Source organism: Mustela erminea, chromosome 2 (assembly GCF_009829155.1).
Source record: "Mustela erminea isolate mMusErm1 chromosome 2, mMusErm1.Pri, whole genome shotgun sequence".
NCBI lineage: Eukaryota > Metazoa > Chordata > Mammalia > Carnivora > Mustelidae > Mustela > Mustela erminea.
The window spans coordinates 13,315,924-13,334,750 of NC_045615.1; the positions used below are offsets into that span (position 1 = coordinate 13,315,924).

General features: G+C 39.5%; 1 protein-coding gene across 3 annotated transcripts in view; it reads left to right on the forward strand.

Moving 5' to 3' along the window:
- Positions 1–2,034: 2,034 nt before the first annotated feature.
- The window catches only part of PINX1 (PIN2 (TERF1) interacting telomerase inhibitor 1), an 85,139-nt gene continuing 68,346 nt past the window's right edge, over positions 2,035–18,827 (forward strand). The window contains exons 1-4 of one of the 3 annotated variants that reach the window (XM_032332274.1): positions 2,035–2,248; positions 8,091–8,200; positions 9,939–10,031; positions 11,789–11,867. In XM_032332274.1, coding sequence (XP_032188165.1) covers positions 8,168–8,200; positions 9,939–10,031; positions 11,789–11,867 — 205 coding nt within the window. In that variant the 5' untranslated portion in view covers positions 2,035–2,248; positions 8,091–8,167. Of the gene's footprint in view, positions 2,249–7,508; positions 7,817–8,090; positions 8,201–9,938; positions 10,032–11,788; positions 11,868–18,827 lie in introns of those variants that run through there. The other 2 variants (XM_032332273.1, XM_032332272.1) reach the window with 2 other exon arrangements.

The window sequence follows — 18,827 nt, forward strand, 5'->3', positions numbered from 1 at the left end:
CCACAGTGTACTTTACTTTTGGTTGTTTGATGGCCTGCTGCACAAAGTCAAGTCTGTGGATCATCAGCACCCACATCCTTGGAAGCTTATTAGAAATGCAGAATTACTGGTCCCATCCTAGACCTGCTGAACACGAAACTGCATCTTAGTAAAATCTTAAGATGATTCACATGCACATTAAAGGTTGAGAAGCACTGCTCTGAGAGGGTCTGCCAAGAAAGAGACTGAAGAATAAAACTGAATGTCTTACATTGAATCACCTTATTTTTAAAAGAACAATATTCATTCCCAGCCGACAACTTAAAACATATAAATAGGATTCTATGTATTTTCCTAAAACCCAACACCTGACAGTAGCTTTTTTTTTTTCAATAGATAATCCTCACAGTTTTTTTTTCATAGGCACAAGTAATGCTGGAGTTGGAATAAACCTAGGACATCATTAGTCTATCCTGCACTCACCCAAATGCAGAATACCTTCTCTAGGATTATTTTGCAGCCTCTAACTGAACATTTCCAGGAAAGGGAGCTCACCAAATCATAAGGCACAACCAATCCTTGCCATTCACTGCCGCACTTGACAATCTTAGTTTAGTTTTGACCGTTTATCACCTGGACCATGGCAACAGTGTTACAAACTTGTCTCAATCTTTCTGACCATCCAAAAGACAAAATGGTCTTCCTACAATCACATACCAACAAATGTGGTGCTTGAAAATTTTTACTTTCTTTTCAATTCACGATTGTCCACACTCATATAACTATCTTTTATTTTCTCTGGCCTCATCAAACAGATCAACTAATTATCCAAAGATCTGGATGACCCTGCCTTTCTAAGTCCAACTTAGAGTCCAACTCCCTACCTTCATCTTGTTTTCTGTGGCACAACTTATGGGCTCCCTGACTTAGGTATAAATATTCCATTAATTTTTCCTCTCCTCAATTCCCCCAGCTCCTGGGTATTCACCAATAGCAGTAACTACTGCTTTTGTTTCAACAAGCAGTAACAATTTCTTTTGTTTCTTTTTTTCTGATTTTTATGAAACTAGAGAAGTTAACTTTGCTTGCCTGACTCCTCATTAAAGGGCAAATTCATCTAGAACAGGAATCTAGTCCTTCATACAGCTTTTTGTGGTACCTGGCTGCTCTCTTTATGTTCTACTTATGAGGGGAAAGACTTCTATCTACACTATCACCTGAAGTTTGCTGGAGAGTCACATGTACAAGAAGATGTCCTTTCTAAGATTCTCATGACCAGAATTTCATTAGAACTCCCCTGGAGACTGAGACACTTCAGTTAAAATTCACAAATGGCTATAGAGCCCCTGCCATACTCAAATTATTTTGCTAGGTGTTGGTATGGATAGAGAGATGATTACTACAAAGGCAAAGTTCCAGAATGCACGATATAAGAGAAGAAACAAAACAACTTAGTCTTGTTGAAGACATCATGTTAGAGACAAAATTTTTGCCGCATTTCGTTATCTTCTTAACTTGGGATCCCACAGATAGATAAGTAGATATATAGCTACTTGACGTATTTGTCTCTCTCACAGGGCAGAGGTAGGACATTAAGAGAGGTAGGACACCACAGTGCAAGGTCTTCCCCTCCAGGCGAGTTTGTCAAACTCCTCATACACACCGTTTTAAAACGCTGACAGCCCTAAAGGCTGTTGTTTACATATCTCTTTCCCCCGAGACTGTGAGCTAACAGAGGGTAGAGTTCCTGTCTTATTTCCGGAAACCATGCTTGACATTTAGTAATCAATACTGAGAATGATACAGGTAACCCCACTGAGCGCTTGCCCTGTGGCACCCACTCTCAGAAAGGGTTTAAGTATGGCCAATCATTTAGTACAGGAACTTGCTCAAGCGAATGAACCCATACCCTTCTGTCCACCGGCTTTACATTTGGAGACCTCCGACCTCTTCCCCACGGCGTCCGCGCTCCCTCCCTTCCCAGAACTCCTTCGCCCCGCCCCTAGAACGTCCGCGTCCCGCCTACTCGCCCCCACGTGGTCCAGGGCCGGTCGCACGCCATTGACGTCACCAGCACGCGCCCCGGCCGCTCCTGTCCCCCTGGTTTGCGAGTCCGGTGGTTTTAACTTTGCCGGGAGCTGGCAGCTCGGTAGCCGCTGGCAGGTCGATAGCCGCCACCGCTCAGGTCCGGACGCTCGAGGCGCCCCTGGTTCTCGACATGTCGATGCTGGCTGAGCGTGAGTGGAGGGCGCGAGGGTGAAGGTTCCAGGTGACCCGCCCGGCGGGACCGAGTGGCGCGGGGTGCGGGTCGCCTGCGCGCAGCGGGGGGGCCGCGGGGGATGCCGGGGAACGGGGAAGCCGCGTTCGGCTCGCCCTGCCTGCCGCGGAGATACCCAGCCCAGCCTTTCCCGGAAGTTAGCTACCGGTCTACTAGTGAAAGAGACTGCGAGCGTCCACGTGGGACTCTTGTCCTTACGCTCAGATCTGGGCCCGCGCGCGGTGGTTCGAATGGGAGCTAGGACGCGGACCGGGCAAACCCTGAGCTGTTCCTTCACTTCGTCGGGCTTTGGCCTCTTCTGGTTAAAAAGAGGCGGTTGGGCCAGCAGAATCTCTTCAGGCAGTGAAATCCCGTTCTCCAAGATGTATTGAACCCGGAGAAAGAAAAGCAAGGGGGTTAGAAGCATCAAACACAAGAAATTAGCCTTTGTTAGGGGATGCAGGACTAATGAGTGATTCTAAGTAAGACGGGCGGTTTGGACTTAGTTGGCATTGTTAACATTCTTGCATGACAGATGTGTTGGCTGCAGCGCCGCATCCTACTTCAGTTTGCCTTTGACTTTTATCTTCACTTTGTGAAGCTCCTTAATTCCCTCTCTTCAGAGGCAGACTTCTGAGCGGTAGCTGTAGCTAAGGGTGCCTGCCACCAGATGGCAGTCGTGCTTTGGGCATGAAAAGTGTGTAGTGTGCAATGAACAGGAGCAGCTGGCTTTAACAGACCGACAGCAGCCACACAGGTATTCTGTGAAATAAATGCTGTCGGCATCTTCTTATCTAAGCAGGTGGGAGAATGGGAGCACACAACGTAAGGGATAAGGCACCATTCCAATTTTACAGGGCTAAAACCCAGGTTTAGAGGAAAATAATTTGCCCTGAGTGGTTGAGCTAGAAAGTGACAAATTCAATGTAGTTATCTCTGTGTCTTTACCTTTTTGTCACTGAGCCAGCAGTTTCCTCTTGTTTTTGAAGAATATGTTTTAGACTGACTGGGCTCTGTTTCTTCATTTGTGAAACTTGGGCTGCTAGGATCTCTTCTGATTTATTTTCTGTGATACATGCTTAATTCAGCATGCACATTAGCCCTGGCTCTGCTGTTCATTTATGTCTCTTCCCATGATCAGTTTCTGCAGGGCTATTAAAAAACTTATTGTATTATCTTCATTACTAGGTTGTCTTAAAAAAATCAATGAGATGGCAAACATGAAAACATTTCAGAGTGTGAAATGCTTGTTATACAGGTGTGAAATGCTGTTTGTAGACATCAGTAATTCAAATTGCAAGATTTCAAGGAATATTTCAGTTCTCTCCCCACCGTGACTCCAAACTGTCAAATCTTTGCCATGATAATATATTTTGTTATCTTTTAAAATAACTTGCAAAGTTTATGCCTTTGGCATCCCTTGTGATGGATTTTTTAGGACTGGTGTTCTTATTTTATTTTTTAAAAAGATTTGTTTATTTATTTTAGGGAGGGGAGAGGGAGAGAACCTCAAGCATACTACCTACTGAGTGCAGAGCGCTTGGGACCCTGAGATCATGACCTGAGCCAGAACCAAGAGTCAGATGCTCAACCAACTAAGCTTCCCAGGCACCACAGAACTGGTGTTCTTATTTTAGAAGTAAGAAAATAGGGGCACCTGGGTGACTCAGTGGGTTAAATCTCTGCCTTCTGCTCAGGTCATGATCTTAGGTCCTGGGATGGAGTCCCAAATCGGGCTTTCTGCTCCGCAGGGAGCCTGCTTCCTCCTCTCTCTCTCTCTCTCTCTGTCTACTTGTGATCTCTGTTTGTCAAATAAATAAATAAAATATTTTTAAAAAAAGAAGTAAGAAAATAGGAGTAAAGAAAAGGCCTAGTCTCATAATTTCAATCCCTTGCAATTATTTTTTTCTGATAGTTTATAAAATTGGAGTGATTCTATAGGTATAGTTTTGTTTTCTCCCTCACTTAGCATTAGTGAAAATTTTCAATTCATTAGGCATGCTGTTTCCTCTGTTTTCCCTTGCCATATGGACTATATTTTGTTTTCTTTTTGCCAGAGGCACTTATCCTATTTTTAAAATCTAGAAGTTTTTCTTTTTTTGTTTCTCAGAAATATTTTTATTTAATATTTTTGTAATTATCAAGTGTTATTTTCTTGGGTCTCCCTTATGCAAGACAAGAAATCAAGATTACATAAACCTCCCCTGTGTAAGACAAGAATTTAATTTGTTGATCTCACTTCCCAGTCGTTACATCATCTGGAGTTTCAGACCTGGATTTTTATCGTTATTACTTTTTTCATAGATTCTTTCTTTCTTAAGACCAGTTTTTGGTACTTCCAATCATCATATTTGTAGTCAAGTCACACTATGGTTAATGGATTTTAATGTTCATGATATTAAGATTTAATATTTCAGTTTCCATAATTTTGAATATATTCTTGAATTTTTTTAAAAACAATATATGGTACATGGATGGTATATTTTGAGCTCTTGAATATCTTGAAGTGTCCTTTGAAAAAGAAAAAAAAGACAAAACTTCTGTCCCATTACTCTTGGAACTCAACACACCTTTCAGAGTAAGCTGAATCCTGACATAAGCCAGGTGGTATTAGGCATGGAGTGATTGGAAAGTGAAATCTGTTACAGCTGTTGTATGGAGAGTTGTTTATTGGGGCTACTGCAAGAGTATCCTGATGGAACCATCTACAGTTAGATCTTTAAATAAGAGGAGTCCCTGCTAGAGGATAGTTAAATACATCATCCCAAGTAGTGATCTGCAGATTCAGGGTATTCTACTCTTACACTACTGTTCCATATAGTGTCAGGCATCCCCAAGACCATCCCAGATTTAGTGATTTGCTCAAATTCAAGATACAGGACTCAGCAGAAAGTTGTACTCAGCCATGATGAAGATTTATTACAGCTAAAGGAGAATGAAATCAGCAAATGGAAAAGATATCTGGAGCTAAGTCCAAGGGAAACCAGACACAAGCTTCCAGAGTTCCCTTTCAGTGTGGTTACACAGGACATGCTTAATTGCCCCAGTACGAGTTGTGACAGCACTTGTATAGTGTTGCAAACCAGGGAAGTTAGGGACTGGTGTCATGTTTGCTGGGGGCTGGTCATGTAGGCAGGCTCTGCTTGGCATGTGCCGAATTCCAGACTCCCAGAAGGAAAGCCAGGTATTTAGTATAAGCCATATTGTTTGTATAAACAGGCATAGTGAATCCTTCATCAATTCTGAGAATGCCAGGAAACCTCCTGAAACCCAAGTTCCCAGCCAAGATGCCAACTTTGTAAGCAAGCCTTTCAAAGGATAGCTGTGAGGCCTGCTATGTTCTGTTTTGCACACAAGGTTAGCAAAGCTGACTTCTAAGCACAGAGTAACTGTGTAATAAGAATAACAAAGCCCATGTAAATCTTGATCCAGTCTGAACAGACCAGTGACAGTCTTTTTTCCTTGCCAGGATTTCCCAAACCTGGAAACTTCTACAGCACTAGAGCCAGAGAGTGTTTCAGGGAAGTAAGGTTCTGATCAAATAAATTTGGGAAACATGGCATGCCTGCTTTGCCCTGGGAGGAGCTACACATCTGCATATTAAACATTCTGGGAAAGTCTGTAATATGGAACACTGTTAAATTTTGTTTCACCCATTTTTGCCCTTTTTTATTTTAATGGGACCTCCCCCCTTTAACATCCTCATTGGGGAAACCCTGTCCTACTCCATTGTTTGAGGATACCTGACATTTCTGCAAGGAAAAGAAACTGACCTTGGGGATCTTTTGTATAAGGCCTCTAGTCTGCTGTATACACATATGTAACATAAACTGTTGTAGTTCTTATTGCAAAGAGTGACCTTGTTCATTCTCAAAAATGTCCCCTTCATATAAGCCCTATTCCGAACCCCCTGGCAAGCACTGAATAGAGGCATGAAGTTCTGACGCACACACCAGTAAACAGCCTCACAGAACACTGGTTAACGAAGCTCATTATCTGGCATGTTGTTTAGTAGTAGAGGCAATAGTTTGGAACCTCTGAACAAGCTCTCAAGGTCCGTTGTAGGAGGATGTAGGATAGTCAAGCTTCTAAGACTCCAAACTCATCTAAAGGGGGTTGCTGCACATGGCAGTCTGCCATTCTTAAAGAAAGAAGGGATGGAGTGAGGGTAAAAGGAAGGAAGGAACAAAAAGATGGACTAAGTTACAGGCTCTTGTTGATAGTGAGATTCTGTACTTTGGTTGCTGCCATAGGTGAATAATAATGACATTTGACCTGCAAATTTCTCACTTGGCCACAATATACTCTGGGGGTTCGTGTTCTTGTTTTGTGAACTATTGAGGTTCTTTATCTCTGCAGTAATTTTCCTTACAGTGATGGGGTGATTAAGCATCTGCCTTTAGCTCAGGTCATTATCCCGGAATGCCACCCCTGCCCTCTCTTGTGTGCGCACAGGAGTACGCTCTTGCTCTCTCTCGCTCTCTCAAATAAATAAATAAAATCTTAAAAAAAAAACCTACAGTGATAAATTTGAGTTCCTAACACTGTTGTTGATATGCATTAAAAAATTTTTAATATGAAGAGATTCAAAGCAGTTCCCTTAATTGTATTCCTTCCTTCCTTTCTTCCTTTCCTCATTTCTTTTTTCCTTTCTTTCTTCAAATTTACTCATACATTCATTCACATGTTTCCTGAACACTTGCTATGGGTGCAGTGTTTTCCACTTCTTGCAATGAAACATAAAAAAGAATTACACAAATATGAGCCATAAGGAAATGATGGTCTAATAGAAAACATCAGGAAAAAAAAAAAAGAAAAAAGAAAATATCAGAGATGGATGTAAATGGCTGCAGTACAGAAGAATGTAAGTTAAATGCCAGAAAAGCAGATAACTTATACTGGAAGTTCAGAGAAGGGGTCATATGGCTTTAGGGTATTTGAATGACAAAGGATCTAGAGTATTATGTAGTATATATGATATATTGTATACAATATTATATATAGATAGTATAGGATCTAAGAGTATCTATAGATCACGTGTGTGAAGGGTACAGTTGACCTCCCCAAGATCATTATGACTGTGGATTAAGAGTATAAGCTTTGGGGACACCTGGGTGGCTCAGTGGGTTAAAGCCTCTGCCTTCGGCTCAGGTCATGATCCCAGGGTCCTGGGATTGAGCCCCTCGTTGGGCTCTCTGCTCAGTGGGGAGCCTGCTTCCTCCTCTCTCTGCCTGCCTCTCTGCCTACTTGTGATCTGCCAAATAAATAAATAAAAATCTTAAAAACAATAAAATTATAAGCTTTGACATCAGTTGAACCTTGGTTTGTATAGAGGCTCTGATTTTTGCTTGGGGGCATTAGGCACATTTCTTTCTCTAAGCTTCAGATTTCCTCATCTGAAAAATGGAGATCAGAATACCCATCCTCACTGGGTTACTGTGCAAATGGAGTATAATGCATGGAGAGCATTTGGTCCGTGCTGTACACCAAGGAAAGCTGGAGTGGTGGCTGCTCCTGGTGGCAATGCCCATGAAGACAGGTGCTTTCAGCTGCTGCCTTTATCTGAGTCTGGGAGGCCAGGTGATGGCATATCATGTATTTCTGTTTGTCATGTATGGAGGGAACATTGTTATTCTTAGACCAGTTTGTATATTGAGAATATACAGTTATTGGGAAAACCAGGGTAAGTGGTCTAATCTGATATTTCAGCTGCTGAATCCAGTATCTATCTAATAAAACATATCATTTGTCACATTTTTTGCAAGCATGTGTGTATGTAATAGGTTTTGTGAGTATTTGTGTAGTATTTTCCAGGTGTGAAAGGTAAACTGATGAGATACTTTGCCATTTCCAGGTCGGCGGAAGCAGAAGTGGTCTGTGGATCCAAGAAACACTGCATGGAGCAATGATGATTCTAAGTTTGGCCAGAGGATGCTAGAGAAGATGGGGTGGTCTAAAGGAAAGGTACAGTGGAAAAGAACAAAACAAACTGGAGCCATGCAAAAAGGCCAATCAGGAGGATGCATCTTTCTTTGAAGACTGGGAGAAATTTATGTTTTAGATGAATAACTGATTTTGGAGAAATAACTAAATTGTAATGATAAAGTTAGAATTGAACACAGATGTCAGTTCTCTTTATCGCTTAAACTGCCGTGATTAGCATTTTTCAGAAATTGCACCTTTTAATTAGCTGCACTTAGAATCATACTTAAATCCATCAGGATTTTATATTGCTTAGAGTAATATTTTATTTCCCTTTATAGCTTAGAGTACACATTTTTTCATTTTCCTTACACTCCATTTATTCCCAACTGTAATAGGTTTCTACTGATATCTTTGTTTTTAAATGGTTCTTGCAGAGGTCTTTAATGACCTTTAATGACAAATCCAGTGGATCCTTTTTTGTTCTCACATTACTTAGTCCCTTAGCAGCATTTGGCTGCTGACTATTGTAATTGTATAGTAATACAATTCTATATTGTATTGTATAGTAATTGACTATTCTTGAAATACTTTTGTCTTGGCTTCCACATACTACCCTCCTCTCTCTTTTTTCCTTCTCCCTCACTGGCCACTCCTAAATGTGTTGCGGCTCTTCCTCTTCCAGGCTTTGGAGCTTTGGAGCTCCTCAAGGTTCAGCCCCAGGCTTTTTCTGTACTCTGCTCAGGTGAGCTCTTTCATTCCAGAACATGCTTGGGAGTTGTCTAAATTCTGAATGCTTTTCTACGTCTAGTCCAGAAATGTCCTCTGAACTTCACATTTGTAAATTTACCAGCCTGCTTGACATTTCCACTTGAGTGTCTCAAGTTCATCTTTTTTTGATAAAATTCTTGATCCACCCCACCGCCCTGCTCGCCCTAGTCTTTTCCTTCCTGAAGGTCTTCTCCATTTTTGCAAATGGGCATGCTTAGTTCCTCTACCTCTTTCATTTCTCACCTCCCTAGTCCTTACTCTTCTCCCCCCAGGATTCTGTCCTAAGCCACAGACCGTGGTCATCTCTTTCCCTGATCACTGTGGCAGCCTCATAGCTGCTTCCCTCCCCTCCCTCTTTTCTACCTCTGGGCCATTTGCCAAACAACAACCACAATACCTTCTAAAGTACAGAAATTAGATTGTGGCATTCCCTTGCATAGAAGTTCAGTGGTTTCCCATTGTTTTAAAAAATTAAATCCAAATTCCTAGCATAATTTCCAAGGTCCTGTGAGGTTTATCTTCTTCTATTATCTTACTTTCTCTTAATCCACTTACCTGGAATGGTGCTGGTTACCTTTTAGTTTCTTAGTATACCAACTTCTCTGGGACCTTAGATGAGTGTTAATTAATGCAGGGGACTTGGTATCTCCTCTTCCTACTTTCTCAGTGTTGTTTTATAAAATTATTTAATGGAGAGAACCATAGATTTGCAGTATCTCTAATGGGCTTCCTTTGGTTTGGTGGTAGTACTCTGATTTTGAGCATCATGAAAAGACCTGTTCTTCGTAGTGGTGGAGTGGGTGTCAGTTTGAAGGAGTATTCATTATTGTGAATGTATTGGTATTACAGATATACTTTGTAAGAATCCATTAGACTATGTCCTTTTTGAGGGTAAGGATATTGCCTCACTCCTGGATATTTATTAATCAAATGGGTGATAAAGGAGGAAAGATGCGATTTGTCTTGATACTTGATAAGAATGCTAACATTCTTCTGTTGATCTCCACAGGGTTTAGGGGCTCAGGAGCAAGGAGCTACAGATCATATTAAAGTTCAAGTTAAAAATAACCACCTGGGACTTGGAGCTACAATCAATAATGAAGTGAGCAACAGTGTATCTACTGGGTTTTTTCCTTGCATGATTTGCTTTTTTTAAATAAATATAAACATTTTAATCCAATCAAATTGTTCAGTGTTCAACTATTCAAGTGTGTATCTTTCATGCTGTGGTTAACTAAAGAGCCCGTAACTAAGCTGTCTCTTCATCATGTCAGTGCCTTCACCTTGGCCTTACTGTCCTTATGGGATTCTTTACTTGCTTATGTCTAAGAGATCCAAATTAGCTTTATTGTTAAACTTTAAAAAAAATGTACTTTTTTAAAGAATATTTATAATTCTGTACGCATTTCGGTATAGAAGAGCATTTTCATCTTTACCTTTGTTCCGACGTTTGCTTACATTATTAAAAGGCAGTGGTGTTTGGTTTCAGAAAGAAGCTAAAAGTTTTCTCGGCAAGAAAGTGGTGACCTTTTTATGTCCAGTTGTTGATTTCTGACTGCTGGTATTCAGTGGCTGAATTTATTCACATTTCCCCTTAAATACCAGTAGCTTTGGAAAAAATAACACCATAATTAAAAATTAATGGCCCATCATGCTTTTCATTTTCAGTATTACTGTTTACCTTAGAAAGTGTCTAAGCTGAAAGCTTTGTTCTTAAATTTTTACGGCTAACAGAATCTGAAAGAAAATCAGGAGAACTGCTTTAGGTAAACCAAATTATTTTTATTCAATATACTGAGTAATAGACCCGAGGTAGTAATCTTGTTGAGTGATAGACTAGAGTAGCTAACATTTTCTGGACTAATAGCTAAAATTGTAAACCACTAAACAAAGAGTTTATATGAGGTTGGTTTTTGAAGGTAATTGTTGAGAGATAGATGTATGGATAGACTTAATTTTTTAGGAATTTGCCTAGTAAACTTAATTTATTATGCCTTAATCCTTAGCATTCTTAAAAAGTATGTGTGAGGCAATTCTTACACTGATGCCTTGCTTCCCATTGGTTCAGATTGTTTTGAAGAGGCCCATTCTCTTTTAAAGTCCAATTGTTTTTGTTAGCATGAACGTATTAGCACCACCTTACGAGGTGCTGACTGATCCAAGGAACTTGAGAGTCTTTCCTACTCCTTTCCTCAGGGTTGTTTTGTAAAATTGGGTTTGATGCGAGCAAATAGAATTGGGCAAGATATTTTAAGTGCAGATGAGCCAAGAAGAGAGCCCTGAAGTCTGTCACTGCTTTTTTCCTTTGACCTACGCCCATAGTGAGAGAAAAATAAACATTTTATTTTGCTTTATTTTAATGCTTAGCACAGAGGTTGCCTGTTGATAATTTGATTATAAGTGGGCTGTTGATTAGCTATCCACATTTGAAATCAGGAGTTAAGCTTCCAAGAAGCCCATTTTTTAAAAAAAATTTTGAATTTTGAATTTTTTTAAAGATTTATTTATTTGAGAGAGAGGGAGAGAAAAAGTCTCAAGCAGACTCCCCACTGAGTGGGGAGCCCTTCATGGGGCTCAGTTTCACAACCCTGAATCATACATGATCTGAGCTGAAATCAAGAGTTGGATTCTTAACCAGCTGAGCCACCCGGATGCCCCAAAGTCTGTTTTTCATATTAATATAACTAAATTACATTTCAAATTTATATTTTTTTCTTCATTCAAATTTATAACATAATATTTTGATGAAACTTTTAAATTTCACATTAACAACCAGATTTCCTTGATTCCAAAATATATTTTATCTCAACTGGTATATGTAAACTACAGTCTTGCCTTTGATTTTTCGGATATTTTCAGGATAACTGGATTGCTCATCAGGATGATTTTAACCAGCTTCTGGCTGAGCTGAACACTTGCCATGGGCAGGAAATAACAGGTAGGAAAAATCTTTGCTTTGTTATCCATTTGATCTATGGAAGACATAATGTCTTAATTTAAAACATTTTTATTAACTTTTTTTACTGTAAGCATAATATATCTGAAAATTAATTGAAGCTATTATAAATAGTTATTTCTGTATGCATTTTAATGGTGCTTTCACCATTTTTTTCCCCGTAGAAGTTTGAGAATGACAAGATAAATCCATTCAGTTTACAGTCAAGTGATCTTTCCAGGGATCCTTGTATGTGACTGAAAACTTATTTTGTTGTTGTTGTTGTTATTGTTGTTTTTCATTTGTTTTATTTTCTTTTTATTTTCTTTATTTATCTATTTTTTCACCGTAGCACATACCCTCCCCAATGTCCATTACCCAGCCACCCCATCCCTCCTACCCACCTCCACTCTAGCAACCAAAAACTTGTTTTTAAAATACAAAACAAGAAAAAAAAATACAAAGCAATAAACACCAAGTGGGACCACAAACCAGCAGCTGGCAAAGGCTTAATAGAAAAACCTCTTTTGTATTGAGTCTACCTAGTGAAATTTATTGTATTTTGAATATATGTCAGAAATTCAAAATGCCCAGGTATATAGTAAAATTTGTTACAATGGCTCAGTACTAGAAATTGTATATCCAAGGCCTGGGAACTGGAAATGAAACAATTGAATATTGGACATTCCATATTAAATTAACAGAAAGAAAATGCTGTTGAGGGGAAGGGCATGGATGGTATAGTCCTCAAACTTATAGGCCTTTGGTCGAATTTTAGAGTTTAAGGGACTGTTTGCATCACATGGCTCTTTCGAAGGCAAGGATGTAACTTCAGTTAATTGTGCTGGATATTCATTGAAGAAATCTAGACTGTTACCTCTTCTGCAAGCAGATTTTTAAAAATAGTGGTAAAATATACATAACATAAAATTAACCATCTTGACCATTTTTTAAGTGTACAGATCAGTAACATTAAGTACATTACACTGTTGTGCAACCACCACACCATCCATCCATAAAACCCTTCATCTTATATGAAACTTTTTCCCCCATTGAATGCTAACTCCCTATTCTTCTCTCTGTCTCAAGCCATTGAGAGACTTTTGGTCTCTCAGTTTGACTACTCTTTGTACCTCATATAAGTGGAATCAGAGTATCTGTACTTTTATGTCTGGATTATTTTCCTTAATATAATGTTGTCAAGGTTCATCCATGTTTAAGGCTCAGTAGTGTTTCATTGTATGTATAGACTACATTTTGATTATCATTCATCTTTCAGTGGACACTTAGGTTGTACTTCTTGAGCATTGTGAATAATGCTGCTATGAACATGAATGTATGAATGTCTCTTCAAGTCCCTGCTTTCAGTTCTTTTGGGTGTATATCTAGAAGTGGGACTGCTGAATCTCATGGTAATGAGATTCTATGTTTAAGTTTTTGAGGAACTGCCATAGTATTTTCTGTAATGGCTACACCATTTTAACATTCACAGCAACAGTGCACAAGGCTTCCAGTTTTTCCATATTCTTGCCAGCACTTGTTATTTTCTGGGTTTTTGATTTCGTGTGGTTTGCTTTTGTTTTGTTTTGTTTTGTTTTGTTTTTGTTTTGTTTTTTGATAGCAGACATCCTGATGGGTGTGAGGCGATACCTCATTATGCTTTTGATTTGCATTTCCCTAGTGACTAGTTATGTTCAACATCCTTTCATATACTTGATTGCTGTTTCTATGTCTTTGGAAAGATGTCTTCAATTCCTTTGCCCCTTTTTGAATTGGGTTTTTTGTTGTTGTTGTTGAGTTGTATTCTGCAAACATTTTTATAAGGAATTTCTTTCTGTTCCCTATGCATAATATTTGGCTTGTAGTAAACTGTCAAAAGATATTTGTTAATTGAAGGAGGAAGAACTTTGTGGAATAAAATTAAAAATTAGCCAAGTTCAGCAAACTTTGTTGAGCTGTGTTCTGGATCCTAAGTTAGACATGAGGATATGTAACTATGTGGGACAATCCCTGCTTAGGGGGTAGCTAGCAGGATATGCTGATAATTGGTAAAATTATAGTGTGATTCCAACTCTGGAAAGATCTATTGCAATGCTGCTTGTGTGACCTTGAGTAAATTACTGAACATCTCTGTCTCTTCATTCTTGGTGGAGGGGAAATAATACTACCATCCTCAGAAGGTGATTGTAAGAATTAAATATATTGCTGTAACTAAAGTACTTTGAACACTGCCTTACCTATGGTGGGTACTTAATGAGTATTAGCTGCTATAATCTTTATTATTGTTATTTGTAGAGCTAGAACTCCAAACTAGAATATTTCCTCTGATTATTTATAGTAATTAGAATATAGTGTCACCAAGAAAGAATGATACTTATAGGTGGATGGATTTGGGCTTGATACTTAGGCTATTTCTAGTTGTCATTAATGAAATCAAAGGCAATAGTGTGGTTTCTCCCTAGGTAAAAAAAATAGAACGCTCTTAAGATAATAAACATTATAAATAGCTGTACTTGTTGGCAGTAAGATAAAAATAAAATTTGAGATCCTTATACAACTGATGGATCATCTTCAGTTATTATAAAGTAAAAAAAAGGAAGATGAAAAACCATATGTGTGGCATGCCTTTGTAGAAAAATATAGAGAGGAAATGCATGTGTGTGGGTTGGGTATATATCAGTGGCTTTCATCTGGGGGTGATTTTGGCAATGTCTGGAGTCATTTTTGGTTGTCACAAAAAACAAAAAATGAGGGGCAGGGTGCTTCTGGCATCTAGTATAGATAGAGGCCAGCAACGCTGTTTCATATTCTATAGTGCACAGGGATGGCCCCCGATGACAAAGATTTATCTGGCCCTAAATATCAGTGGTGCTGAAGTTGATATGCATAGACTATCTCCCAAATATCAATTTTATATACATAAAATATCTGCAGGAAAATACCGAAGAAACTGGTAAGAGTAGTTCCCTCTAGGGAGGGAGCTGAGTGACTGGGGAAGAGAGGATGTCAGGAAGGCTTCGCTTTTATTGTAGTTCTTTTGTACCTTCATGACTGCACTGCATGTGTTATGTCCTACTAAAAAATTGTTTAAAACTAATTTTAAAACGTTTTCTGGAGCCCATTTACTTCCCTTACCGCCACTTCCTGATGCTTCTGCTCTCCTTTGCCACAAAACTCTGATTTTCTATACAATTGATTTCAGTTCTCCTAGTTTCTCTTTTTAAAATCTTATAACATGCTTGAGCAAGTCTCAGATGGTCTGCTTAGTTGCTCTGCTTCTCTTTTGCCTCTTCTAGAGTTGCTGCTTCACAGGGGTGGGGGGAGGGGGAGCCCCAAACATCAGACTCACTTCTCTGGATTTCCTTGTCCTTAATTGGTACTATAATTGTCCGCTTTGCTCTACTGTAATGTCTTTGAGCCATCCCCCAGCCCACCCAATATTTTGTTGTAGTTTTCTTGGTAAGAGAGATTGTTGAAATGAGCCACTTCACCATTACTAGAAGAAGCAGTCTGCCTAGAATATTAAAATAAACTTCATTGAAGTATAATTTATATATAATACAATGTACCCATTTTTGAGGGTGCAGTTCCATGAGTTTTGACCAATGTATATACCTTTGTAATTATAATAACCTTGTTATTATAATTGAAATGAAATGTTCTTCATTACAAAGAATTATCTTGGGTCCCTTCCCAGTCAGCACCCTGCTCCTCCCCACACCCCACCCTCCCACTTCATTCTCTGGCCGCAGACAACGGCTGATCTCTCCATAGAGATTAGGCTTGTTTTTCTCAGCACGATTCTGAGATTTATCCATGTTGCATTTATCAGTAGTTCATTTCATTCCTGGATAGTATGCCATTGTATGAGTATGCTGTAATTTGTTTATGCATTCACCTGGTGATAGATACTTGGGTTTCCAGTTTTTGCTTACTGTACCAAAGGCTCCTATGAACATTTGTGTATACATCTTTGTGTGGCCATATGTTTTCATTTTAGTAAGACCCCCACGTGCTGGGTGAGCTCCCCTCCCCACCTTATGACATGTCCAGTAATTGCCTCTTGATAGAAAGCTGGGGCAGCCCTAGAGCTCACATCTTTTGTTGCCTATCTGTCAAGGATGACATTCCTGTGCTGCCTGTTGTCCAGTGTATGATGAATTGTTGCATATCTTTTGTTTTCCCATTGTTCAGAGTAGAGGGGCATGACCCATAGCACTTACCCTTTCGTGGGCAGAAGATAGTGAATCTTCTTCCTGGCTCTTCTAAACCCACTTTAGTCAGACTTTGCCTTTCTGCTCCACAGAAACTGCCTTGCCAAAGTCACCAGTGATTTCCATGTTCCTAAATCCAGTGGGCATTTTTAAATCCTCATCTTACTTCATGTGTGGCACAGATGTTCACTCCTCCTTGAATCACTTGTTTCCTGTGGCTTCCCAGACTCCATCATCTCTTGGTTTTCTTCCCACTTCACTGGCCACTCCTCTTTAATCTTTATTGGGATTCTCTTATCCCAGCTTTATCATGTCTGGTGTCCTGCAGTTCAGTCCTGGGGCCTCTCTCATCTTTTAGCTACACCAATTCCTTATTACATCATGGCTGGATATAACAAACGATGGCTGGGATGCTGGTTACAATTGCCAGATTTCTCACCTCTCTCCTAAACTCCGGACTTACAATGAACCCCCAACTCAGTATTTTCATTTGGGGTGTCATCATCTATCAATTTCTCAAACTTAACATACTCAAACTCAAGTTCTGACTGCTTCCCCACCTGTCAAACCATTTACCCACTGTCTTCGCCATTTCAGTTGATGTCAGTTCTTTCCTTGTAGCTGTTGAAGCCAAATACTTGTGTCGACTAGGAAATGTTGGTTCTACCTTCAGAATGTATCTGGACCCTTTCTGCTTCATGTCACCTGTGCTGTGACTAGTATGGCCTCAGCAACTATTATTTCTTGTTTAGATTATTTGTAACAGCCTCTAAAGCTGGTTTTCTCAGCCATAGCACTACTGATGTTTTGGGCTAGGTAATTATTTGCTGTGAGGCATGTCTGATACATTTTAGAATGATAGCAGCATTCCTGACCTCTACCTGCTAAATGCCCTTAGAACCTTCTGCTGTCCCCCCTCCCCATTTATGGCAACCAGAAGTACTTGCAGACGTTGCCAGATGTCCCCTTAGCAAAATGCCCTTGGTGGGGAGCTACTGCCCTCAATTGCTCTTTCTCCTTCAGCATAACAGACAGACTGATTCTTTCAAAGTGTAAGTCTGTGCTGCTCATGCTCAGACCACAACCACCACCAGCACCTCCTTGCCCTTCTTGCCTCCTTTTCATTCAGAATAAAAGCCAAAGTCCTTTCAGTGGTCTTGTACCCTTATGTTATATGGACCTTTTTCCCTTTCTGATCTCATCTCTTGCTACCGTTCTTCTTACCCATTCATCTTAGCCACTGACTCCTGTGCTGGCTTATAAATATATCAAGCATCCTCCTGCCTTAGGATTTTGCACTAGTTTCTCCGTCTCTAGAACACTGTTTCCCCAGTTAGCATTTATGCATTTTCTCAGCCAGGTTCATATTTCCTGCCAGTTGAAAATTACATCCTGTTTCTCAGTGCCATTTTTGGAAGTCAGCAGGAAATTGGTAAGGTATAGGCAGTATAAAGGTATTATTTAGAAATATGAAAGAAATAAAACCCAAAAGAACCAGCTAAGGTTCTAAGGAGGGAACTGGGGCAAGGACTTGATGTGTGTGTAAGTGTGTGTGTTTTAACAGCTTTGTTGAGATATAATTCACACGCCATATAATTTACCCATTTATAATGTACAGTTTAATGACTTTTAGTATATTCACAGGATTTTCACCAGAACCAGTTTTAAAACATTTCATCACCTCTGAAAGAAACTCTGTACCTAGTGGCAGTCATCCCCATGAACCCTGCAACCACTGTAGACAACTGCTGATTTAATTTCTGTCTCTAAAGATTGCCTATTCTGGATATCTCATATAAATGGAATTCCACAACATATGGTCTTTTGTTCTGATTTCCTTAACTTAGCATGTTTTCAGGGTTCATCCTTGTGGTAGCACGTGTCAGTACTCCATTCCTTTTTTTGCCAAATGTTACTCCATTTTATAAATATACCATGATTTATCCATTCGTTAGTTGAATGCAATTCATGAGCATTTGGATTGTTTCCACTTTTTTGTCTGTTATAAATAATGCAGCTATGAACACTGTCAATGTTAGTGTGGACTGTGGCCTTTATTTTCATTTCTCTGGGGTATATATGTAGAGTGGACTTGTTGGGTGAGTTGGTTACTGCATGTTTAACTTTTTAAATTTGTTTATTTATTTGGGAGAGAGATCGACTAAGTACAAACTTGGGGAGAGAGAGAAGCAGGCTCCCTGCTCAGGGAGCCTGATGTGGGGCTTGATCCTAGGACCCTGAGATTGTGACCTGAGCTGAGGGCATACACTCAACCAACTGAGCAGCCACCTAGGCGCCCCTCCATGTTTTACTTTTTGAGTAACTGCCACACTGCTTTCCAAAGCAGCTACACCCTTTTACATTCCCACCAGCAGTGTATGAGGATTTTAATTTCTCTTCATCTTTGTCAACACTTGTTATTGTCTGTCTTTTTTATTTTAGCCATGCTAGCAGCTACAAAGTAATGTCTATGTGTGCTTTTGACTAGCATTTCCAGTCAGCTGAAGATGTTGGCCATTTTGTTGCATGTTTTTTGGTCATTTGTATGTCTTCTTTAGAGAAATAGCTATTCAGATCCTTCCTTTGTTCAATGTTTAATTGGGTTATGTGTTTTTAATGTTGTTTATTAAAATTTTTTTTATATATTCAAGTACCAGTTTCTTTATGATTTGCAAATATTTTCTCCAATTGTGTGGGTTGTCTTTTCACTATCTCGATGGTGTTGTTTGAAGACTGAGGTTATAGAAAT